The 26,260-nt window shown below is 38.5% G+C and overlaps 4 protein-coding genes across 4 annotated transcripts; 3 read left to right on the top strand and 1 right to left on the bottom strand.

Annotated features, from left to right (window-relative positions):
* Window positions 1-789: 789 nt before the first annotated feature.
* Window positions 790-4,356, top strand: EAE98_011040 (uncharacterized protein; the record flags this gene model as incomplete). The annotated part of the gene is made up of 6 exons (XM_038958662.1): window positions 790-972; window positions 1,042-1,261; window positions 1,316-1,491; window positions 1,544-1,975; window positions 2,025-4,099; window positions 4,149-4,356. 6 exons carry the CDS (start codon window positions 790-792, stop codon window positions 4,354-4,356), a joined length of 3,294 nt encoding a protein of 1,097 aa, XP_038805027.1.
* Window positions 4,357-6,216: 1,860 nt separating this feature from the next.
* On the top strand, window positions 6,217-11,129 carry EAE98_011039 (uncharacterized protein). Its single transcript, XM_038958661.1, has 2 exons — window positions 6,217-9,883; window positions 10,229-11,129. Exons 1-2 carry the CDS (start codon window positions 6,965-6,967, stop codon window positions 10,889-10,891), a joined length of 3,582 nt encoding a protein of 1,193 aa, XP_038805026.1. The 5' UTR covers window positions 6,217-6,964; the 3' UTR covers window positions 10,892-11,129.
* A 4,039-nt stretch (window positions 11,130-15,168) lies between these two features.
* EAE98_011038 (uncharacterized protein) lies at window positions 15,169-18,783 on the bottom strand (the record flags this gene model as incomplete). Its single annotated transcript, XM_038958660.1, has 3 exons — window positions 17,521-18,783; window positions 15,887-17,395; window positions 15,169-15,818 (listed from the first exon to the last, which is right to left on the bottom strand). Exons 2-3 carry the CDS (start codon window positions 17,379-17,381, stop codon window positions 15,169-15,171), a joined length of 2,145 nt encoding a protein of 714 aa, XP_038805025.1. The 5' UTR covers window positions 17,382-17,395; window positions 17,521-18,783.
* A 1,418-nt stretch (window positions 18,784-20,201) lies between these two features.
* Window positions 20,202-22,049, top strand: EAE98_011037 (uncharacterized protein; the record flags this gene model as incomplete). Its single annotated transcript, XM_038958659.1, has 1 exon — window positions 20,202-22,049. One exon carries the CDS (start codon window positions 20,202-20,204, stop codon window positions 22,047-22,049), a length of 1,848 nt encoding a protein of 615 aa, XP_038805024.1.
* Window positions 22,050-26,260: the final 4,211 nt, after the last annotated feature.

Genomic DNA, 26,260 nt, shown 5'->3' with positions numbered 1-26,260 from the left:
ACCTAGTAGTAGTAACATCGGTGTCTTCATCAATAAATCTTCCATCAGCAAGGGGGTCTAAGGAGGGGCACCTCGATTAGAAAATAGAGGATACGCATTATCATTCCGAGAATCAAGTCATAATTAACTTCCCTTGCTCTGACATCGGCAATGAATGGTATCATAATAAAACTTCATGGAATGACTGAGACATGAATACCTACCTCTCTAGGTACGGTAGCTGTAATGTAATGAATGTATCGTATGTAATGCATCCACCAGATCTAACATATACATCCACATCCACAGACAGGAATATCCAACAGTATCAAGGGGGCGTCAAGGAGTACGGCTACCGTGTATCTGTTGGTATTCATTCAATTCTACCTAGTAACCAGTCGCTGACAAGGCATAACCCATTATCGTAGAGACCACTCACATGGATCCGAGATTTTAGCGCGAGAGTCACTTTATTAAATGTTTGGTGATCTCCAAAAAAAAAATTGGGAGGGAATCCTAAAATTCTAAATTCCAAATTCGAAAATCTAAACCCCCACCACAACAACACAACTTTATCCAACGTCAACTTTCCAAATAAAGAAATCTTTCTTTCCCTCCCGACAAATCCTTACGCTTTCCATTTTCTTCCCATTTCGTGCAATAATTATCTTCCACCCTCGACTCTGTAGGAATTAAGGCGCATTGAATGCGCCTCGCGCCCAAGTTTATAACTTGTTCCTTAATATTCGACGTTCCGATCCCTCGTATCCTTTGAAACCCTTCGAGTCTTCCCACCCACATTCCACCATCATGTCTGTTCTTCCAGCAGATGCACATGCAGAGCTGGCACAGTTGCTGTCTGCTCTACAGTCGACCGACAACAATGTCCGTACGCAGGCTGAAGAGCACTTGAACAACAACTGGGTAGCCACCAAACCTGAAATGTTGTTGATGGGCTTGGTTGAGCAAATATATGGTTCCAACGATGCAACGGTAAGCTTTATCTCTTGTCCTCAATATCCAACTTGAAGATTTGTGTCCCTAATTTCAATCATCTCATAGACTCGATCCTTCGCTGCAGTCATCTTTCGTCGTATAGCATCCAAGTCTCGCAAGACAGATGAGAACAACTCGATCGAATTATTTCTCGCCATTCCAAAACAAGAAGCATATATTATCCGTCAAAAGCTCATAGAGGCATTAGGCCTGGAGAAGTCGAATCCAGTAAGAAATAAGATTGGAGATGCGGTCGCTGAAATAGCTAGAGAATATTCTGATAATGGTATGCTACTTGGGCGCAGGAAATGTTGCAGGAAGCCAATCTAACATTTCATAGGTGAACAATGGCCAGAAATCTTGGGTGTTCTCTCTACTCTAAGCTCTTCACAACTAGCCGGACAGAGAGAAATAGCATTCAGAATATTCTCTACGACTCCTGGCATAATCGAAAAGCAACATGAAGATACAGTATTAACAGCTTTTAAGAATGGTTTCCAGGATACCGAAACAGTTGTGAGTTCTCTTGACGGTTAACATATAGGACAATCACTAATAACGCAACAAGGTCCGCTTGGCAGCTATGGAAGCATTTACATCATTTTTCTCTAGTCTCGGCAAGAAGTCACAATTAAAATATTATGGCCTTATTCCAGAAGTCCTTTCGATCTTACCACCTCTAAAGGAAAGTCTAGACTCCGATAGTCTCAGCACAGCACTTGTTTCACTCATGACCCTCGCAGAGGTTGCCCCAAAGATGTTTAGACCATTATTTCACAATCTAGTCACATTCTGTATTCAAACAATTCAGGAGAAAGAATTGAGCGATGTGGTTCGCCAAAATGCCCTCGAGCTCATGGCAACATTTGCCGATTATGCTCCAGCTATGGTGAAGAAAGATTCGAGCTTTGTAACAGACATGATTACTCAATGTCTGAGCCTCATGACTGATATTGGCGAGGATGACGATGATGCAGCCGAATGGAATGCTTCAGATGATGTACGAATATCCCCACTCGCTTTGTCAAATCACTAACTGACTTGAACAGATGGATCCGGAGGAGAGTGACCTGAATCACGTTGCTGGTGAGCAATGTATGGATCGATTGGCAAACAAGCTCGGAGGATCAATTATCTTGGCGCCTACCTTCAATTGGCTCCCCAGAATGATGCTTTCCGAAGCATGGAGAGATAGACATGCTGCATTAATGGCCATCTCTGCGATTTCAGAAGGCTGCAGAGATTTGATGGTTGGAGAACTGAACAAAGTTCTAGAGCTTGTTGTTCCTGCTTTGAGCGATCAGCACCCGCGTGTGCGTTGGGCCGGTTGCAATGCTCTGGGACAAATGAGTACAGACTTTGCAGGAACCATGCAGGAGACCTATCACGAAATTGTAGTACGCAGCATTATCCCGGTTCTCAAGAGCCCAGAGCCACGTGTCCAAGCTCACGCAGCAGCTGCTCTCGTCAATTTCTGTGAAGAGGCTGAAAAGACGACCCTTGAGCCATACCTCGATGACTTGTTGAGTAACTTATTCCAACTACTTCAAAGTCCAAAGAGATATGTTCAAGAGCAAGCTCTCTCTACAATCGCAACTATTGCCGACTCCGCAGAGGCCGCCTTTACTAAATACTACGATACCTTGATGCCTATCCTCTTCAACGTTTTGAAGGCAGAATCAACTAAGGAGCTTCGTTTGCTCCGCGCAAAAGCAATGGAATGCGCTACTCTAATTGCTTTGGCAGTTGGAAGGGAGCGATTAGGCAACGACGCAATAGACTTGGTCAAATTGTTGGCCACTGTTCAGCAAGGCATTGTGGATTCGGATGATCCACAAGCCCAATATCTCATGCACTGCTGGGGACGTATGTGTAGGGTTATGGGAACCGACTTCCTCGCATATCTTGAATATGTCATGCCTCCTCTTTTGGAGTTGGCAAGTGCTAAAGCAGATATTCAACTTCTTGATGATGAAGATGAAGTTGAAGCCGTACAGGCACAAGAGGGCTGGGAGCTTGTTCCACTCAAAGGCAAAGTCATCGGCATCAAAACTAGCACTCTTGATGACAAGCACATGGCAATCGAGCTCTTGGTGGTCTACGCTCAGGTCTTGGAGGCCCATTTTGCTCCTTACGTGCAGGGTGTTATGGCCAACATTGCCTTACCAGGTCTCGCATTCTTCTTCCACGATCCCGTTCGAGTCGTCTCGGCGAAGTGTGTACCGCAATTGCTCAATTCCTATAAGAAAGCATACGGTCCCGAGTCCTCTCAACTACGGGACCTTTGGGGAGCAACAATCCCTAAGGTTCTCGAGGTTCTGAGTGCTGAACCAGCTATCGATACACTTGCTGAGATGTATCAATGCTTCTACGAGTCGGTGGAAGTGATGGGCAAGAATTGTCTCCCTAGACAACAAATGGATCTATTCATGGATTCTGCTATTTCTGCCCTAGAAGATTACAAAGAACGCGTCAAGGCTAGGGCGGAGGAACGAGCTGATGCCAACCGAGAAGAAGGTGATGAAGATTCCGATGAAACACTTTACGCTATTGAAGACGACCAAACTCTGCTTTCCGACATGAACAAGGCATTCCACTGTATTTTCAAGAACCACGGTCCCGCTTTCTTGGAATCGTGGCAGAAACTCCTCACAACATATTCCGCTTTTCTTTCAAGCGAGGATCCCACACAAAGACAATGGGGATTGTGTATCATTGATGATGTTCTCGAATTCTGCGGTGTAGAGAGCGCTAGATATATGGAACCCCTTATCAAGGGTCCCTTGATTGCTGGATGCCAAGATCCTGCTCCCGCCAATCGTCAAGCCGCTACCTACGGTATTGGTGTCGCGGCCCACAGAGGAGGTGCACCCTGGACCGAGTTTGTAGGCAACACAATTCAGCTCTTGTTTGATGCGACGCAAATTCCCACCGCTAGAGGCGAAGATGATGTTTACGCGACAGAAAATGCATGTGCTGCCATTGCTAAGATATTACATTATAATGCATCTGGTGTTGCGAATCAACAAGCAGTCGTCACAGCATGGATCGATACTTTACCCATTGTCAACGATGAAGAGGCTGCTCCATATGCATACCTTTTCCTTGTCCAGCTCATTGAACAGTAAGTTTATGAATCCAAAGTTTGATTTATACATGACTAACACATCTAGACAAAACACCGCCGTTACTTCTCAACCAGCCAAGGTCTTTGTTTTCGTTGCTCAAGCTCTTGAAGGCCAGACAATACAAGGCCAGACTGCCAACAGAGTTGTTGAAGCTACCAAAACCCTCCTCGCTGCCGCAAGTTTAAACCCCGCTCAACTTTTGACGCAACTGGCCCCCGATACACAAGCAGCTGTTCACGCATGGTTTGCTTGATCTTTCACTTTGCCTTGGGATTGATATTCGATTTGCATGGGTGGTGGAGAGTATGAGATAAAGTTTTGATGATAGAATGATACCATATGAGCACGTATATTTTCCGGGTTACCTTTGGGATGGTTAGGCTAAGGTGGTGGTTGGAATTTGGCTAGTCATCAATATTACTTGACGAGTTCAATGGGTATATGGAATGACATGGCGATCAACCGGGAGCCACTGCAAGCTACAATTTTTTCTTTCTATTTTTGAGGAGGAAAGTGACAATGGTTTGTTCAGATCACCTCATGTTTTAAATAGCTTAGGAAAGCCTCGGATGCAGATGGACCAAAAAACGGGAAGTGGGAGGGAGAAAGAAGAGAGAACAGAGGATCTCTATTATGATGGGATTTCGACCCAGCAAGAACAGGGTCAATTCAAAATTACAGATAGGCGAATGAAAAAAAAAATATACTTATAAAATCCTTGAGAAAATTCGTGATACTTTTTTTAATCAAGGGCCACAGTGGTCACCCAAAAAGGGTTGGGGTCCCTACATGATAGTGGCTTGCATATGGTGACGCAATGCCGTGGTGCCCGATACTGGGCTTTCGGTATCTTTGAACTGGGATTATGTGGTGCCGAGAATTTTGGAGGGGGAAGAGGGGGGAGGGAATTGGATGATTTCTTGCATTGGTTTGGCGGGGAGGGAGACTAGGGGGGAGGAGGGGATGCGTGGTGGGTGGTGAGTGGGTGAGTGGGTAGATCGGTGTGCGAGGGATGGAATGCAGAAGAGAGAGATGGAGAGATAGGTAGCGGTGGGTGTACGATACTTGGTTATGTAGGTATGTAGATGGATTTTCGAGAGACGAATAGGATAGGATTGTGAAGGGATTTGTGTGGGAGGAAAGAGGAAAGAGGAAAGAGAGAGGGATTGATTGATTGATTGTTTTGGTGTTGGGTATGTGTGTACGTGTTTGTGTGTGTATTAGCAATTAGATAGGTACGTACTGAGTGAGGTATGATGATGATGATAATAACTCGACCACACATCAAATCAGGATATTTGATTGATTATTATTGCGAGTACGAGTACTGGTAAATGATGTTTTGTTCTTATTTTTGTTCTTATTTTTGTTCTTATTTTTGTTCTTATTTTTGTTCTTATTTTTGTTCTTATTTTTGTTCTTATTTTTGGTTTTGTAATTTGTTTTGTAATTTGTTTTGTACTCGAGTAGAGTAATCTTTCATATGTAGCTGGAGTGATATATCTGTTGATCTCTATATTGATTGGGAAGGAGAGTTGATGATTACTTGAGAAGTTGTGTGGATGATTAATTTTGACTCGGGGGTTTCTTCTAATTATATTATACGAGTACGTAGAGAGGCTCGAGATGGGATAAGGTTAGCATGGATAGGTAGATCAATAACCTACCTAGATTCTTAGATACCTAAGGCATAAAGTAAGTATATTTGAAGCGAAATTCATCCAGTTGTATGGAAGGACTTCACCATAAAAGTGTCCGCAGACGGGACGGGACATATTTTCTTCGGGGATTAAGTGCATCATCTGCTTAGATCTCGAGATTCGAAATGGGAAGGGTGATGAGATTGATAGATGGTGAGGTTGTATAAATAGGTAGATAGATAGATAAATCTTATTCGAGGATTTTGATCATTTGAGAATATAAGAAATAAGATACAATGCACTTATTATGCATATATTAATACTCGAGTCAAGTCAACATATATATATATAATTTATATGTGTGATTACGAGATTACCAAAAAACTTCACTCCCAATTAACTAACGCATTATGTAATCAATCTTCAAATCACAACTACCCATCTCCCTAGTAAATTTGCCTTTCGGTTCTTGCATCACCACACAAAAAGTTGATACATTGACATTGATCGTCCTGATCTAACTATATAGTACTTACTAACACTACTACTAAACAAGCTTTGTTTCCCCTTTACAAACAACGTCAATTGATATCAGAAATATATTGATTTTATTGATTTGGATGATATTCACTTACCTCAGATCGAATCCCCACCAGCATCTGGGAAGACTGCCAGTTATCCATCCATATTACAATATCGATCCAAGTCCCACGCATTTCAACCATCGGTACTTTCGAAACCGATATCCACTTCCGACGTAAAGCCCCCCGCAGATTTTCGGAACGAAAGACAATCAAATTGTACAAAGTACACAAGCTCTACAAAACATTGCAAGAATCTTCCGACCGAGAGTGTGTCTTCTGAAATCTTCTGAGAAGGACGGGTGAATTCTGCGACTCGATATTATCATCACGCACAGCGACTCGACACTCTGCGACCTGGAAAGAATTATGGCATACGACAAAGCGCATACTTGATTGAGAAAAACCTGATATCCCACGACCAATATAGATATACACAATCGTCGAGTTTCCTCTTGAGATTCTTTGATTGGTGGAGTGTTCGTGAACTCGATCAAGTGTAGAGAAGATTTCACGGCAGGCCGAACGAATATTCGACGTTCTCGTAAAGTTTCAGTCCTCCTCAACACTCGAGTGTCATTACCGTGCACTCGATTTCGATACAGCCACCAGCAATTCCGACGCAGATGTCGACGTTATCATGAGTAATTTCTTTAATATGCCAATGACCCAAGAGGACCTGCAGCGGCAGGTTGCTCAAAGGAGGGCACATTCTAGGTCTCTGAGTATACCGCAACCTCAACCACAGCAGCAACAACAGCGACCTTCCGCACAATCTAACGGAAGTTCCATGAGCATGAACCATAACATGAGTGTTGGGAATAGCTTGGATGAAATCATCATGCAGAATAACAACGAATTACAACGGCGGCAGAGTTACTCACAAGACTTTTCGCAAGATCACGATCGCAGATCTTCCATGCTAGAATTTGGCAATAGTGATGTCGGTCTGAACGATTTTCAATTTGCCACCCCAACATCTTCTTCCGAGAATCCAATGCTACGTCGACAATCCTTGGGTGAAATGAACATGAACGACCTTTATGGCGGTGGGATGGAGTCTGGAATGGGTATAATGCCTCAAATGCAGCAACTTGGTTATTCCGACTCTGTGCGACCAAATTTGATGGATACTACTATGGGATATGGATCTTTCTCGGGAGATATGATGCCTGGCATGATGAATTATGCTTCCATAGGTATGGATGGTATGTCTCAAGATTCGCCGATGGGCATGTACTCGAATGATAATTATTCACCTACGGTATATGGGAATGATCCTATGGATTCGATGGACTCGAATATATTTATGGGAGGTCAAGACCGTGGGAGGATAAGAACGATGGCCGATGAGAATGACGAAGAGATATCATCGAGGTCCGTTATCATGGGCCCCACGGCATCGGAGTCGCTCTTGAGAGCTCGAGAGGGTATGATAATGAGACCCTTGGAAGATGAGAATAATGAAGGAGTGTCTTCGAGATTCGATGTCATGGGCCAATCACCAAGCGCTATGAGCATGCCTCAAACCTTAATCAATTACAACTCCCCATCCACTTCAAATGCACCTCCGAATCTTTTAACACGAATATCTAGTACGGCTATGATCCCCACATCTGCATCAACCCCCACAGCTCTCACCGCTCCCGACACCTCCCCATCGGGACAAGGAATTACGGATATATACTCCAGCACTGGGTTTGATATGCTTGGAGCATTGATACGAGTGGCAAAAAGACCAAATAAAGTTATTAACATAGGCGCCGTCGATTTATCATGTGCATTTGTCGTCTGCGATTTACGAGAGACGGATTGCCCTATAATATATGTATCTGATGTTTTTGAGAACCTTACCGGGTATTCAAGACATGAGGTATTAGGACGAAATTGTCGATTTCTCCAATCACCCGATGGCAAAATCCAAGCTGGTGAACGTAGGACGGCCACGGAAAATGATAAGGTCTACGAACTCAAGAAAGCCGTAGACAATCGAACGGAAACTCAACAAGCCATTATCAACTATCGAAGAGGGGGTCAGCCATTCATGAATCTTTTGACGATGATTCCTATCCCTGCAAGTGATGACGACCCTACACTTTCTCTGGTGGTCGGTTTTCAGGTTGATGTGGTTGCGAACCCAACTAGTATCGATGGCGTGAGTGGTGGAATTTACACCATGAATTATAAACAAGGTACATTACCACGATATCAATGGCAGCCACCTCAGCAAAATGTTCGTCTAATTGATGCCGGACAAACAATAAGTCGAGATGATGTTAGCGCAGCATTAGCTTCATACGACAATGGTAGCGATCCGGAAGCCACCAAGAGAATGTTTGATAAAGTGCTTTTGGAAAATAGCGATGATGTTATTCATGTTCTTTCTCTGAAAGGTTTATTCATGTATCTTTCGCCGTCATGTTGTCAAGTCTTGGAATATGATGCATCTGAGCTGGTTGGAACTGCTCTATCCTCCATCTGTCATCCTAGTGATATCGTTCCTGTGACTCGAGAGTTGAAGGAAACATCACAAGGGAGTGCTGTCAATGTTGTATTCCGCATTCGTCGAAAGAATAGTGGCTACACATGGTTCGAGAGCCATGGTTCTCTTTGTGCAGAGCAAGGCAAAGGTCGAAAATGCATCGTAATGGTTGGCCGGATAAGACCAGTGTACGCATTGGCTAGAAGCGACTTGATGCGAATGGACGGTCTTAGTGACCAACAAATGTATTCGAAATTGTCAACGTCGGGCATGTTTCTATACGTTGCAACAAATGTTCGGTCCCTCCTAGATCGTACACCAGATGATCTTGTTGGTACAAGCATTCAAGCATTGATGCGTGCTGATTCTAAGGTTGCATTTGGTCGAGCCTTAGAAAAGGCAAGAACGGGAAAGATTGTCAAATACTCACATGAGCTTTTCAACAAGCGTGGTCTTGTCATACAAACCGAGACAGTATTATATCCTGGAGATGCATCGGAGGGCCGTAAACCTACCTTTCTTGTCGCTCAGACTCGATTGGTTAATAAAGCATCTCGAAATGTTGCTTCGGCCACGGGAGCTAATGGTACTACTATTCCTGGCGGTAAAACAATGATCATGAGTCCCATGACTAGAACAGATACACAAAATTCCGATGGAATATCATCAAACAATCAACTAGCTCGTCCTCAAGCTAGCCCATTCCCTGAACCTATGACACCGGGAGCTTCTGGTACTACAACTATACCTATCACACAACCAGGTGGATCCGGGCTTCCAATTGGTTCTCAAGATGAAGCTTTAGCTTCTAGGGATAACATTTTCGAAGAATTGAAGACGACACGCGCTACGAGTTGGCAATATGAACTTCGACAAATGGAAAAGGAAAATCGATCACTCGCCGAAGAGGTAGCATCATTAGTAAATGCCAGAAAGAAGCGAAAACGAAGAAAATTACCTGGTAACGTGCAACGAGATTGTGCCAATTGCCATACGAAGAATACCCCGGAATGGAGGAGGGGACCGAGTGGGAATCGAGACTTGTGTAATAGTTGTGGATTGAGATGGGCGAAACAGGTGAGTGATGACGGTTCTGACACCGCACCAATAGCTGGTCAAGCTGTTGATCATTCATCATCCTCCACATCTTGAAGTTGAGTTTGTTGACAAGAAAACCCGCTTCAATTCACGGTTCTTCTATATTCATCTCTGGAACAAAATCGAAAAGTTCTCAGTGGATAATTTCAATATCAAGGGCGGGTCAAGGTGCCATTTCGCTATTATCCGCGAGAAAAATATTCAAGCACATAGCTGCTTTACGCCCTCTTTGCTCTATCATTGTTCTTAGTTTGTTATCTCATCCACCCCATCGCATTACTTATACGGCACACGGCACTAATCTCATATCTTCTGAACGTTCAGCAAGGTCGCATATCCTCGCGTAGTTCTAAACGCAGTAAAGATGGTGATGCGTCAAGCAAACATTCCAATTCGCCGAGCCATTCTAGCCCATTACATAATGAAATTTCGCAAAACTCAGAGTCACTCAATCCAAATTTAAATATCAATCCTGGAAAGTTGGCCGATGCTGCGGTTCTGAGACCATCGAAGTTGTTGAAAAAAGATTCGGAAAATAGTGTAAGGACTGCAAGTTCTGGAAGTCCGGGAACGGGAGCTGATGAAACGGGCAAAATTGGAAAGGGAAATATTGGACTTGGGGGAATTAGTAATGGTGGTGTCAGGGGAAGTGGAACGGCAGTTCCGGCATCTCTTGGAGGACGAACAACAATGGAGAGTCAACCTGTTCATGCGCGAAGTTTGGGGTTTAATGAGGGTGGTGTTAGTGGAATTACTAATATTGAGGAGGGGAAGGAAAGTGAGAGGAGTGGGGGAACGAGTGGGACTAGTGGAACGAATGGAACGAATGGAATGAGTTGGAAGGGGAAGGGTGTAGTGAGGGAGGGGTTTACTGGTGGTGAAAGAGAGACAACCGAGGAGAGGAGAGAGCGGGAGAAGAATGACGACGAATATAAACGAATTTTCGATAATGCGACGAATCATAACGAGCATTTCAAGGATGGTTGATTGGCAAGATTCTTCTAGATTGTTTTGCTAGCTGAATTTGGAGGGACTGATTACATTATTGGATTGGCTTTGCCTTGGAGTTTCAGTGGAAGATTTTGGAAGGGTTTGTTATGGTGTTGGGAGTTGAGCTGAAGCGCTATGGCGTGGGTATCTGAGTCTTTTTGAGTGTTTTTGCTGGTTATATTACTGGGGAGGTGTGGTTGAATCGAATCGAATCGAATTGAATTGATTGGGTGGGCTGGGGTGGGATTGAATGGCATGGGATGGCATGGTGTGAGGCTTAGAGTTCTTTATACCAGGGGCTTTTACGAGCAGCATTTGTTTGTTTGTGAGAGATGAGGGAATGGAAAGGGATAAGGAAGGAGGTGGGCGGTTATTTTTGAAAGTGGAATTTAGACTGGATGGATGGATGGATGGATGGATGGATGGGCTGGTTGTTGGGATGTTGAGGTTGATGATGATGATGATGATTTGCTTGCTATATTATATTATATTATATTGTGTTGTGTCCTGTCGATCGTATCGTATCATATCGTGTCGTATCGTATCATATCGTATCGTATCGTATCATATCGTATCGTATCGTATCATATCGTATCGTATCGTGTCGTATCGTATCGTGTTGTTATACTCTACTCTCTGATCTTTGAAAATATGAAGGTGGGAGAGTTGGCTTGGGCAGTGTAGGCAATAGTATTTCCCGTAATCCATATACAGGTTAGTTTAGTAGTGCATATCAATTCTTTTCGAAATACATTTACATATAATACAGAATTCAATATCATTAAAAGTATTCAATATCATTTACTTATTTAATACTATTAGCAATATACTAAAATATTAGAATTTATTATAAAATATTCATTCCTATCTATCACGCTATACACGTGATCGCGTCCGATCGGGCTAGTATAATACTAAGCTTCGAGTCGATCGCATATATAGTTTTATAGTATACTCTCTTTAACTTTATAGCTTTTAATTCTAAAGTTGATTTCTAAATACTTATTAGATTCATTATATTATTAAAAGCTTTTCCAGATAAAAAATAAAATAACATCAGCATATACTTATAAATAAAGCTTTTATATATATTCTATTTACTCCTTATCTAAACATATCACTTTAACTCTTTTATTTACATACAAATCTTTTTAATACTATTTAAAAATGTTATCTTTTTTTTTACCCTTAAATTCTTAAATTATAAAGATCGATACAATCTTATATACAATTGAGAAGTTTTGTAATAAAATAATTTAATAATATAATAAAATCTCCTTTCTATACTTTTTGATTCTCAATTATATTCCTATATTGTATATACCTTTTCAATCAAAACCCTTTCTTTCTGATCCCAAAAAGTTTAGTAATAGTTTTTAGAAATTTGATATATAATTACTTTCAATCCGAGCAAAACTATAAGTAGATAATGTCAGGGAGCGACCACCTGATAGGGTTTATAGTTAGTGGTAAAGTGGATCAACCCTAACAGATAATACTACAATCAGCAACTCTATAACTCAATTTTATTATATTTATCTCAATCTCGAATCTCACATACAAACTATAATTCTACCTCAGCTTTCTTCTTTTAATCAAAACATTCTATTAAATTATATAACAATCCTAAATCAATTCATATATATCTATAACAATCCAAATAAAATTTAAAAAACTGAAAATAAATTATTCAATCTCAAATAAAAAACCGATTCTCTACATACCTATATTATAAAATTTGAAAAAACTCTTTACAAAACCAAAAAACAGAATTAACCCAATTCGAATAAGATCTCAACCTTCCACAATAGACTTAATACAACTCTTAAAAATCATTTTTCCTAATAGCTTTCTCTACCCCATTCTTATCCCAACTTTATTTAAATCATATAACAACTAACTATATATATAACAAATAAATTCCCTATATTATCCTACTCTAATAAACCTAAAACCCCACATATACTACAAAATCTATTTCACTCTTACAACTACAATCCAATAAATATTAGCAATCTTAATATCATTAATACTTTTAATTCTTTTAATATTCAAACCAATCCTATCCCAATTCTATTCCACTTTTATATATTTGAATTTTTTTTTATTAAAAAAATTCTTTTATATAAACAAAATAAATATATTCAATATAAAAATACTTTTCATTAGATATAATCCTATCCGCTTAATCTATATTAAAATACTTAAGATCGAAAAGAATTTGTCCTAGTTATTATAATTACCTCTATTAATTTCAAATATAATAATAATAAAAATAAAAATCTAAAAGAAATCATTAATAATCAATATTTTAAAAATTGTTTGAAAAAAATAGATAATTTCTAGAACACTTTTCATTTAATTACCATGTATTTAATATATCAAGAGTTTTTATTAAAAAATAATAAAGAAAATAATAAAGAAAATAATAAGGAAAAAGATTAGTAATTAATTTTATATTTAAATTATTTGTTTAAAATAAATTCAAAGCAAACTCTTTAAAAGGAAGGGATAGTATTATATTATATATATAATCACATCCAATCAGACTAATATAGTACTAAACTTCGAACCGATTATATATATAGTTTCATAATATACTCTCTTTAGCTCTGTAGCTTTTAATTCTAAAATTAATCTCTAAATACTTATTGGGTTCGTTATACTATCTATACCTAGGTTAAATTATAAAATATATATTTCTTATTGTAGGTAGTTAAAGTTATATAAAATAACTATTAACTATTATATAATCTAATATAGATGGGAATTATTGTTTTATAATAAATTCTAGTATTTTAGTATATTGCTAGTATATTGCTAGGATTCTTTAGATGTAGAAATATATATATATATAAAAATAGTATTATTCTTTTTCTAAATGTACTAGCTGTAATGTTAATATATTAATATATATTATAGTTTTATTATAATATACTAATACCTATACTAGGCTTGGCTTGGGTTGGTTTGGTTTGGGTTGGTTTGGCTTGAGATGGGTTGGATTAGAAGAGTTGGATTGGATTAGAAGAATTGGGTTGGGAAAGTTAGGCGGGGAAAGTTAAAAGAATAAATAGATATTTAGTATATTTATATATTTATTTATTTGATTATTTATTTTGATTTTGATTTTGATTTTGATTTTGATTTTGATTTTGATTTTGATTTTGATTTTGATTTTGATTTTGATTTTGATTTTGATTTTGATTTTGATTTTGATTTTGATTTTGATTTTGATTTGATTTTGATTTTGATTTTGATTTTGATTTTGATTTTGATTTTGATTTTGATTTTGATTTTGATTTTCATTTTCATTTTGATTTTCATTCAACAATTACCTAGTCTAAATACCAAGGCCGGTTTGAATCGAATCGAATCGAATTTATTATTTTCATAATAATATCAAGACTTTCTCATCAATAGATATCTCATCTCAAAAGTCCTTATACATATATATATAGATGCATATACATATACATATACATATACATATACATATACATATACATATACATAAAATTCCCGCTCAAATTCAAATCCAATCCCAAATCCCAAATCCAAATCCCCATTCCCCATTCCAAGAATTCCAGATCCAGATCCTGATACACAATACTAATACTAATACTCATCCAGCATACAAATTCCACCTACAGAATACCCATCCATCAACAGAAAAGCATACATATGAATACACAATAGAAGAATACAATACAAGAACTCCACCACAACCGCAAGCGCAAGCATCTCCCTAGCATAGCATAACCTTTCAACGTGTAACGGTATTCCCTCCCCCGACTCTCCAAAAAGTCCAATCGAATTCGGGAATTCCGTTTCAGAGTCAAAGGAAAGGGAAGAAGAGAATAGGAGAATATATTCGAGAATCTGAGAAACCGAGTGACTAAAGAATCAGAGCCATAGCGCCAAATCATCAATTCCCAAAAGCGCGAGAGACGAATAAGTAGAAGAAAGGGTATCATGTATACGGGAAATCCATGCAAACCGAACGAACCGAGCGAACCGAGCGAAATGAATAAAACCAGACCAAGTAAGGTCGATATGAAACCCAGAAAAAAGATCATGACCGGATAAAACTTCTTCGACACATCATAGCTCAATCTATGAAGAGCCCTTATCTTCTCTTGCTCTCTTGCTGAACTCTTAGTATGAGGTCGTTGTGCAAATCGAAATATTCGAATTCGAAAAACAACCTAGAAGAAATCGAATATAGCATCACAGTATCCTGATGCTTTCCAGAACGCACACAAAAGGATTCGTTACCCAACAACCCCCGCAAGCACCCCCATACACCCCAAATAAACCCCCACGCAAACCAATCCCTCTCTTCTTTGCGAACCTTTCACACCCTTGATACTTTCAATAACATCATTTAGACCTATAAATCCACTTTGTACCAGTGCCCCTACAATACCTGATCCTACCAAACAAACCACCGTCATTCTGCCCAGGAATGTTGGGATCGTTGCAAAAGTCAGGATTGGTATTAAAATACTAAGAGCTATTGCACATGCCAGAGTGGGAAAATCTTCTGCGTGAGAAATTGTATTTCCCACTCCAAGATGATCATGCGCTAGATGAGGTGGGGGATGAAGAGGTGAATCGACTGCGCTACTAGTGGGTGTTCTCTTAGTTGGACGGTCATCATCACTACTATCTGACATGGATGATGGTAATGAACGTTTATGACGAATGAATTGATCTCCATTTCGATGACGACCCTGACTTCTAAAACCAGAAGAACCAGAAGCAACTGAAACCAAATCATCCTCCACTTTTGGATCTAAGAATCTAGTTTCCACTTCGGTTATGGGACGGACGGTTTCAAGGTATTCGCGATAATGGCTAATATCCGGTTGAGTAGCGGGAGGAAGTGATTGAAGAGAGTGGAACGAGGTTAGAGTTTGATCTGGATGAGGTTAGTATGGAGAAATATGTGGGGCATGGGGTAAGGTAGGGATAGTGAGGAGTGCTGACTGTATTGAGCCAATTTGTAACCGATCCTCCCCAGAATATCCATTTTATGCCACTGTAAATCACCACCCATTTGTTCACTTGCTCTTCTCGATGCCGGAATTACATCCACCCCGAAATTTCCATTGCCAGTATGTCGCAACCTTCTAGATTCCGTATCGGCTTTATCCAATCTTTGCAATTGTTCCTCGAGTTCGCTTATTTCATCTTGAAGATGAAGGAGAAGACGATGATTGAGCGCTTCGAATTTTCGATACATGGGCTTGATGCGATCTTCCACTACTGTATCCGAGCCGGAACCAGAATGGGAAGATGCTGATAAGCGAGAAGCAAGAAGTTCATAGCCTGTCATAGTCGGATCAATCTGAGATTGGAGTGTATGCTTGGGTGGATGTGGATTGCGGGGTGTTTCAAGATCAGCGGGAGAGAGTGGGTTACTGTCTGTGCGACGATGAGTTTTTGGTGTTCCAAATGATGGAGCTGCTCCGTAATAATTTTGTCGTTGATTGGCAGCTGCCATTTGAGACGCTAATTTAACTGACGCATCTTTGGAATTCGTGGTGACTCGTAGATTTTCTCGACCGTTAACACTTCTTTCTGGTGATGTACTCCTATCTGTGTCGATATCGGCTTCTGGTGCTGAGAAATCATCACTGTGAAGACTACTTGATACGGATGAGGGTCCACTTGGATGTTCTTCGGGAGTATGTGGACGTGATATTGGGGTGAAGCTTTTATCGTCATGGTCAATCAACCATTTAGAGGTATCGTCTTGTGTCTCCACCCTTTTCCCCTCTGCTTCATCTTCCCTGACCTCCCCAACTTCTTCATCTTCTTCATCGGAGTCCTGCTGTAAATAGGCAAACACATTTGGTGGAGATGGTACAGCTGGTGATAGAGACTCTTCTTTAGCCTCAGCTTCTTTTCCTAGGGATAAACCTTTCGTGATAGAAGCCTGAGTTACTGTTGAGTTACTTCCACTTGAGCTACTAGATTTATTGGTTGATGTAGTTAAAGATGTTAAATTGGAAATCATAGATGGTGATGTTAATTTTGCTCTGGAAGCTGCAAGGACCGATTTGTGATTGGGGATATTCTCATTTTCATCCGAAGAGCTTGACGATGACGACGATGATGAACTTGAATCTCGGTTCCGTTGTACAGGCCTTTGGCGAAGACGTTGCCCCTCCATTTCATTTCCTTTTGAAGATGATCCACTTGCGCGCTTCGCATTTGTATGCTTGGGTTTTGGTTTTGATGCAGAATGTCTGTTGCCACTGGAAGTAGATTTATGCATCTTTCTTGATCTATCTCTTTCCCTACTCGTATTTGCTTTTGTGGGTGAAGAAGACATTGTGGAATCGTGAATTGATCGATGTTGACGACGAGTTATGCTACTCTGGAATTCTCGTTCCGTACCCCTTACATCGTCCCTTGATTCGTCTTCGGGATCTTCGATGATTGATTCCACTGTTGGTATTTTGTATCTTGTAGCCATATCTACGGAGCGATCTACCAAAGTCCATTCTTATCAGCTCGGCTTAACATTATTATCCAAAAGCAAGAGAAGAAGAAAAAAAGCAAAAATCAATAGATCTCATTAGGAGGGGAAGGTTCTTTGGATTGACAGGGCTTACCTAGACTTTTTGGGTAGCTATGATGATCGTGTATCGATATGCGATAACCAATTATCAATGCCCGATGAAGAAAACAATTGAACCAAGGGAATGAATTGATGATACGGATGAATTAAAATATTTAATAATAGTAAACATGATAATGAAGGAGGAGGAGAGATCAAAGGGAGGAATTCAAGACAAGAGTAGAGAGAGGAAGAGAGAAGAGAGAAGAGAGAAGTATCCAAATTCCCAAGGATCAATTTGTTTGATGAGGAAGGCAAAGTGATTGACTGTATATCAATTCCCAGCTTCAGCTACAATACCAAAATGGTATAAAAATGGTATAAAACTGGCGCGCGCGTTGATCAAATTGGGATTATCCCTATGAGTGATGATGAATGAGGGGATGGGATGAGATGGGGCGAGGGGACATGGATGTGTGTGTGTGTGTGTGTCTGTGTGTCTGTTCTGTCTGTGTGTGTGTGTGATGAGCGAGTGTTCAGCCGTCTTGTCTCCTCGTGTTTTTGAGAGGGAAGAAGTGTTTCAAATGATTCTTAAAAGATGGAACCACCAACACCGGACACAGATGATGCGAAAAGAATGAACGATAATAGATCTCAAGTAATCTTACAAGGGACGGAAGGGAGGCGAGGCCGACAGTGAAGGGTAAGAAGAAAAGGGTTCAGAAGGGACCACCAGGACCAGGGATAATCCGAAATCCAGCAGGGGAGTTTTTAAGACTTGATGATCATGGGAGAGTTCCCGTGAGTGGATAAGTTGGGTTGATGGTAGAGATTATTTGAGAATTCGCATAAGATGTTGGGTGATGTGATGTAGGAAGTATGATTGATGTATGATGTTGTTTGTGTAAAGGTCTTGGAGGTCTTGGATTGCGATTTGAGCATGATGATTCTCTTCATATGTCGGGCGTGTGTTTGGAGCGATGGCATTGATAACTGGATGGTTGATGGTGGGTGGTTGGTGGTTGGTCACACTTGGTTTCATGCATTCGAAGGATTTCATGTATCATGAAGATCACAACATTTGGCCTTTGTGGCGGAAACCGGAATATCCATGGTTATAGTTTGTAGCTCCAATGTATTTTGGATATACGAGTATCTTTTGATGGCTTTTGTTTGCTTTCTTCGATATATAACATACATATCTAGAATAGACAGAATAGACCGAATGGACCGAATAGACAGAATAGACAGAATAGACAGAATAGACAGAATAGACAGAATAGACAGAATAGACAGAATAGACAGAATAGACAGAATACACACAGGCATGGGTCCTAGATATGTAAGATTATATATTGGCAAGCTCGTTCCATGGCTATCTGATCTACCTGCGTACTAGATATCAATCAAGCGACCAGTACCCCGTCTGACTGACTGTCTTATAATCCGGGGAATAGAAGCCAAGGTACCAGGTAGATTTAAGTATAAAATAGTAGCAAAAGTAAACCATCCCATCCCCTCCCATCGCATCGTGACCATCTCACTATCTCTACTCCGTGACAATCCAATACTAGTCGGCCTCCACGGCAGTGGCCCCCGGAGGGCCAGCGAGCGTCACATAACATCTTACTTTTCTTCGCGTTGAATCAGGTATTCTTCCTTGGCCGGTAGTTATGTAGCTATTTTCATATCAAACAAAGCAAATACTAAATTCTATGTAAGATCTTATATACGAGTATGATGGGATTGGTCGGATCAATAGATTGCTGCGTTGCTGCATTGCGGGACCTCCCATTAGACCAAACTAGAGTAGATGATAATGCAGCTACAATAGCGTGAACGGAGTGAAGGACGAAGTGTGAAGTGAAGGCTGAAGGCTGAAGGCTGAAGGCTGAAAATGCTGAAGAGAGTGAAGGGAAGGGACTATCAGATTGCAGCAAATATTAACCTTTGAGCCTTACAGCAAATAAAAACAAACAAATAAGCACACACACATACACATACATACGCATGCATATACATAGTACACACACATACAATTCAACTCAAATTATTGAATTGGGTAGCTACCGATATCAACAAATTAATCAATTGGTCATGACAATTATCATTAATGTAGGTACCAATTTTCAATTCACAAATCAAAAATGATTGTGATAAACATTCATTCAGCCTCACATTTTCTCACATTTCTATTCTGATTTCCTTCATCTTTTGGATAAGGAAAGATAATATCATCGCCGAGTATGATGAAGATTCGATTACACGAGATAGAAGATTCTATCAAGACGTGCACCATTCTTACTCGACACCTTGGATTTGTATAACCAATACTTCTTCAACATATGTTATCATATCAATCAATATCTTACGCCTTACGGGATATCACAATACGTTCATCGATAACAATATCGGTCTCATTCGAATTTCATTTTTTCATTCATTTTTCAAGCATCATTCGCAAATAAGACAGAGAGGAAGGAGTCATAGCCACCAAGTGATCCTATCCATCTCTTTTTTTCCCCGAGACCCCTCCACCAGCTCGAATCGGGTGCCCAATTATTCAGAAAATCTCATTACATGCATGAGCCCGAGCCCGAACCCGAACTCTGCCTGACCATCTGATCAACGACGGTGAATTTCCTAGAATTCTCTATCAAACCATTATTTGCCCAAGCAAAGACCAATTGGAAAGATACCACCTCGTCCACCTCGTGGAGAGGATCCGTAAGTCCGATGACTCGATTTTCTCCGCTGGTTCTTCGCAGATATCTCCTTGGGGGCCAAATCAATTCGACGGGCTGTCTTCGTCATCGAGCTATTGGTAGTAACCATTCACCTCCCATTTACGCCTCAAGATCTCGGGCAATACAAGAATTACATACCAAGACAGAATCGGCGTCTTCCTCCTCCACGAATCACAGCATTCAAAACTCATTCAAAGCCGCGCGGAAACAGCCAAAGGATGAAGGAATTGGAAGAAATCCAAATTCAGAAAAGTTGCAAAGTCTTGATGAGTGGGAGTTAACCGTAGGAATCGAGATACACGCACAATTAAATACGGAACGAAAACTTTTCTCATACGCTGCCTCATCTTTTAACGATACGCCCAATACACATGTCGCATATTTCGATGTAGCCTTACCCGGCTCTATGCCCATATTTCAAAAGGAAACTCTGATACCTGCTATTCGAGGAGCATTAGCATTGAATTGTAATATTCAAAGAACGAGTCGATTTGATCGCAAACATTATTTTCATTGGGATCAACCTGCGGGGTATCAAATTACACAATATTACGAACCTTTTGCGAAAGATGGATATATTACATTGTATGCGCACGATGGAATTGCAAAGGAGGATGGAGAAGAAATCCGGATAGGAATTAAACAAGTACAAATGGAACAAGATACGGCCAAAACAATCTCACAACCTGGGGATATACATTTGTTGGATTTCAATCGTGTGGGTTTACCATTGATTGAAATTATTTCTCTGCCACAGATACATCATCCAAGTACCGCGGCTGCATTTGTCCGAAAGGTACAAATGTTGCTCAACTCGGTTGATGCTTGTGTTTTGGGTATGCAATCTGGTGGATTGAGAGCAGATGTAAATGTTTCTGTAAAGAGAAGAACAGAGGAAGGTTCCGGGTTTGAATATGCAGGTGTTCAAGGACTTGGGCAAAGAACCGAGATCAAAAATTTGAGTAGTTTCAAATCTATTGAAGATGCTATCATTGCCGAACGTGATAGACAAATTTCGGTTCTGGAAGAAGGTGGGGTTATTGAAGGAGAAACTCGCGGATACGCAATTGGAAGTACAGAGACACGAAGACTTCGAGGGAAAGAAGGAGAGGTGGATTATAGATACATGCCAGATCCAGATCTAGCCCCTGTGATTATCGATGAAGCACTTACACAACATCTTGGTGCGACACTCGGCGTCTTACCCGATGAAGAATTGGCAATACTCGAATCTGAATACGGTATCACGGTAAAAGATGCTATTGATTTAGTGTCTTTGAATGAAGGAGGACGAGTGGAATATTTTCGTAATGTAGTAGATGTTTTGACATTATTGAATCCTCACGAACCGCAAACGAAATTGGGAAAATGGGCAAGCAATTGGGTTTTACATGAATTGGGTGCGTTGATCTCGGATTATGGAGAGGAGGAAAATCCACTCGGGTTTACGAGTTATGGAGAGTGTATGATTTCACATTCTCAAATGGCGCATCTGATACATTATGTTAACGAGGAGCGAATTACGGGAAAGACGGCAAAGAAAGTTTTGAAGGGGTTGTTTGAGAACGGACAGGTGGGGATAGAGAAATCGGTAGAGGAGATTATTGAAGATGGACAATTGTGGTTGCGGAAGATGGAGAGAAGTGAATATGAAGAGTTGGCGAGGAGGATCTGTGAAGAGGAGAGGAAAACGGTCGAGGAGATTTTGCAGGGGAAGGAGGGGAAGATTAATTTTCTGTTGGGGAAGATGATGAGGGGGGAGAGGGAGGGGAGGGTTCAACCGCTTGTTGCGAGGGAGGTTTTGAGGGGGGTGGTGGAGGGGTTTAGAGATTTATAGGGGCTGGTTGGGTAGGGTAGGGTAAAGTGAAATGATTATGATTGTATGATTAAATGATTAAATTGATTCAAGTGATAAAATATATTATCGGTGATTGAAATAAAACTTTGTTTTGTTTTGTCTTATCTTCTTTTGTTTTTTTCTGCTTCGTTCTATATATCTTATTTCATCCCTTTTTCCGTTCATCTCTCCTCATCTTACTTCTATATCTAAATAATAAATTAATAAATCTTCTTTTCTAATTTATATTAAGATTATATTATATTATATTATATTATATTAATATTATATTATATTATATTATTTCTATTATATATTATTATATTATATTATATTATATTATATTATATTATATTATATTATATTATATTATATTATATTATATTATATTATATTATATTTATATTATTCATATTATATTATATTATATATATTATATTTATATTATATTATATATATTATATTATATTATATTATATTATATTATATTATATTATATTATTATAATAATTAATATTATTAATATTTAGATATTAGATATTTGAATATTTGAGTATTTGAGTATTTGAATATTTGAATATTTGAATATTTAGATATTTGAATATTTAGATATTTAGATATTTAGATATTTGAGTATTTAGGTGATAAATAATAAATAACAAGTAATATAACTAGTTGTTCTCTACGAATCTGATCTGGTCTGGTCTGGGCTAGGCTAGGCTAGGCTAGGTATAGAGGTATAGAGGTATAGAGGTATATAGGTGGTAGATTGATTGATTGATTGATTGATTGATTGATTGATTGATTGATTGATTGATTGATTGATTGATTGATTCTAATGTCAATTCTAATGCCAATTCAAACAGGGATATATTCGAAGATGGGGCGTGGATTTAACGCGCGCTTAGCTGGTGGGCTTAGCTGGTGAGAAGAGGAGAGGAGGTTGGTTTGAGAGGAGATTGGTTTTGATGCTTTTGTTATTGGGTTTTGGGGTTTTGGTTTTGGTTTTGGTGCGAGGTTGGTTTTGGGTTTTGAGATTTGATTTTAGTGCTTTAATTTTGAGATTTAGTTTTTGTTTTTTGAGAGTTTATAAGTATAATATAGAGTAAGTATATATAGAGCAGAGTATATGAATTAAAATTGAATTCGAAATTTAAACTAAGCTTTTGATGTTTATTTGTTTATAGAATAAAAGAAAATGTATTTAAAGAGAATATTATAGAAATAACTATTATATAGATGAATATATAAATAGCAAATAATATATTTATAGGTTTAAGAAATTTCTGAGTTTAGAGAGATTGAAGAAATTGAAGAGCTTGGAGAGTTTGAAGAGTTTCCTTTTAAGAGAGTAAGCGAATTAAGGGGGGTTACATTAATTATAACGGGAAAAGTTTTCTTCGAAAAAGTTCCTATGGATGGAAATGCTTGGTGGAATTCTATGATCTTTTTCCGGGTGGGGGATGAGGGGGGCGAGAAAGTAAAGAGGGGGATTTTGATTGATAATGAATCGATTGATATAGATAGATATTTAAATAAACAGTAGATAGGTATATAGATGGTGTTGGTATCAACTTGAGGTTGATAAAGTGTATAGTACTTTAGTCTTTATAGTTTATTCGTTTTTAATTATTATTAACTATAAGAAGCTAATATCTAATATAATAGAAATGCTAGCGCTAGTGTACACACTAGTATATATACTAATTATAATACAATACCCTTTTAGATTATATAATTAATATCCCAATACTAGTAATTTTTAAATTAAATAGATTATATACTTAAATCTAAACCTATTATTTAATCTTAAATACAATATTTTATTTTCTTAACTTTTATTTCTAATTATATTATTTACATTTAAATTTAATATATTTAATAAACTTTTTCTTATAATATTTCTCTTCCTTTTCATATATAAATCTTTATTAATAATCTTAAAAACAATTATAATCAAATTAATAATATTATTATTATTCAATATAATAATATATAAAAATAAATATTTCAAAAATTATAAATATTTCGAAGATTGTATATATGAGAATAGATATTTTGGAAATTGTAAGTATTTCAAAGATTATATATATGAAAATAAGTATTTCAAAAGTTGTAGGTATTTTGAAGATTATATATATAAAAATAGGTATTTTGGAAATTATAGATATTTCAAAGATTATAAATATTTTGAATAAAGGTTTTTATAAATTACTCTATACAGCATACAATATAAAAATTAACATATAATAAATATAAACTCGATTTATTACAATTAACAAAATCAATCTCTTAAATATATCTTTCTAATATAATTATTTAAAATATATTCTTTAATATAATAAAAAGAATAATATACTATACTAAATATAATAATATCTTTTTTATAATCTTTCCAAAATTTTTATTAATTTTAAAAATCATTTCAAAACACCTAATACTTTGTAATAAAATTTAAAACTCTAATTTGTAATATTATTAATTAATATTAATATCAATTTGAAATTAATAAAATATATAATACTTTAGTCTTTATAATTTATTCGTTTTTGATTATTATTAATTATAAAAAGCTAATATCTAATATAATAGAAGTACTAGCGCTAGTGCACACGCTAGTACATACGCTAGTTGCAATACAGTGCCCTCTTAGATCACATGATCGATATCCCGACAGATGGGTATGTACTTTCAAGATTGTATGTGACTATCTATCTATCTAGTATTTTGTTATATTATATTATTATTATTATCGCTTTACTAGATAGACTTGATTTGATTTCGCTTAATTAGATTGGAAAGAGAGCCCTGGAGATGATAGTCTGTCTCTTTGTCTGTCTGTCTTAACAAAATAGATGATTTGATTTGATTAGATTATAGTATGTTTTTGTATATTTATGTGTGTATTGAAATCTCCCTACCTATATACTGATGATAATTATCAATCTCTGATAGACGTAGGCTTTGTCTCTGTGAAATGATTCTTGAAGCGGTTTGTTTAGGAAGGTATTGGAATGGGAATTTTTATTCTAATGAGTATTATTATGCGTATGAGTATGAATATAAGAGAATTGGATTTGAAATTGAATCGAAAAGGATTATCTCTGAGAGCATCGATCTGATTTTGAGAGAATATTTTGTCATCGGTGGAGAGTGGGAATCGAGTTGGATAGTGATGGTGATGGTCGAATTTATAGGCTATAGGCTATGGGATTTGGAAGGATGGAGGATGGAGGATTGATTGTTGAGCCACGGTTCATTGGGGTTGAGTTCGGGTTAGGTTGAGGTTACTGCACCGGTCAGGAGGGGAGGAGGGAGGAGAAGTAACCAGAGCGGTGTGGTTACCGTGGTTGGATGTGATGTGATATGATATGACATGATCTCATTGTTTACGATTTGTGGTAGGGCTGGTTGGATTTAAGTGAGTAGGTAAGTAAGTGGGTGAGTAAGGAGGTGTAGGTGATAGGTCTTTGGACCGTGAATAAGATGAGGTTAGGTGAGATGGAAAGGGGGTTTTTATCTGTCTGTTTGTTTGATATCGACCGGTGCGGAGTCCAACTTTTTTGTGGAGTGTTATTAGATGAGGGAGACAGTTTCTATTTCGTATTCAGATTCGGATTTCTAGCCATGGTTACCCGCTTTTATGGGTAGGATACTACTAGATAGGTATGTTAATGAGTGTATTTTTATTCGAAGTTTGAGTTGAGATTGTATCGGATATTTTATTTGACTCTAGGGATATGAAGAGTTTGAGGTGGGGGGGGGGGCGGAATGGGGCTGTAGATTGATGGATATGTAGAGAGAGACCTGGAGACTTGGGTGCGAGACCTTGGACCTTGTTCCTTTGACCAGATGTTCATTTGTTTTTTATTTGCTTCGCTACTATCACACTCTTTTATATCTCGTGGAGTTGTACGTTTAGCTATAAAACCACATTCTCAACACATTCATATCTATTCTAATATCTAAACCCATCATTCATTATTCCCCATCTCATTTCATTTCATTTCATTTCATTTCACTCACTCATATATACACCTCCCTCATCCTTATTCTCCTCAAAATCAAAATCAAAATCAAAATCAAGATAACCCCCAAAGCCTTCCTCCACTCCTCATACTCAAAATTCTCAACTCCCTACCCCCCACCAAAAATCCAAATCTCATAAATTAATGCTCGAATCCCTCACTTCCTCTCTCAATCCCTTTTTA

Source organism: Botrytis deweyae, assembly GCF_014898535.1.
Source record: "Botrytis deweyae strain B1 chromosome Unknown BDEW_043, whole genome shotgun sequence".
NCBI lineage: Eukaryota > Fungi > Ascomycota > Leotiomycetes > Helotiales > Sclerotiniaceae > Botrytis > Botrytis deweyae.
Note: the sequence above shows the minus strand (reverse complement) of the source record. Positions and strands in the feature narration are given on the sequence as shown.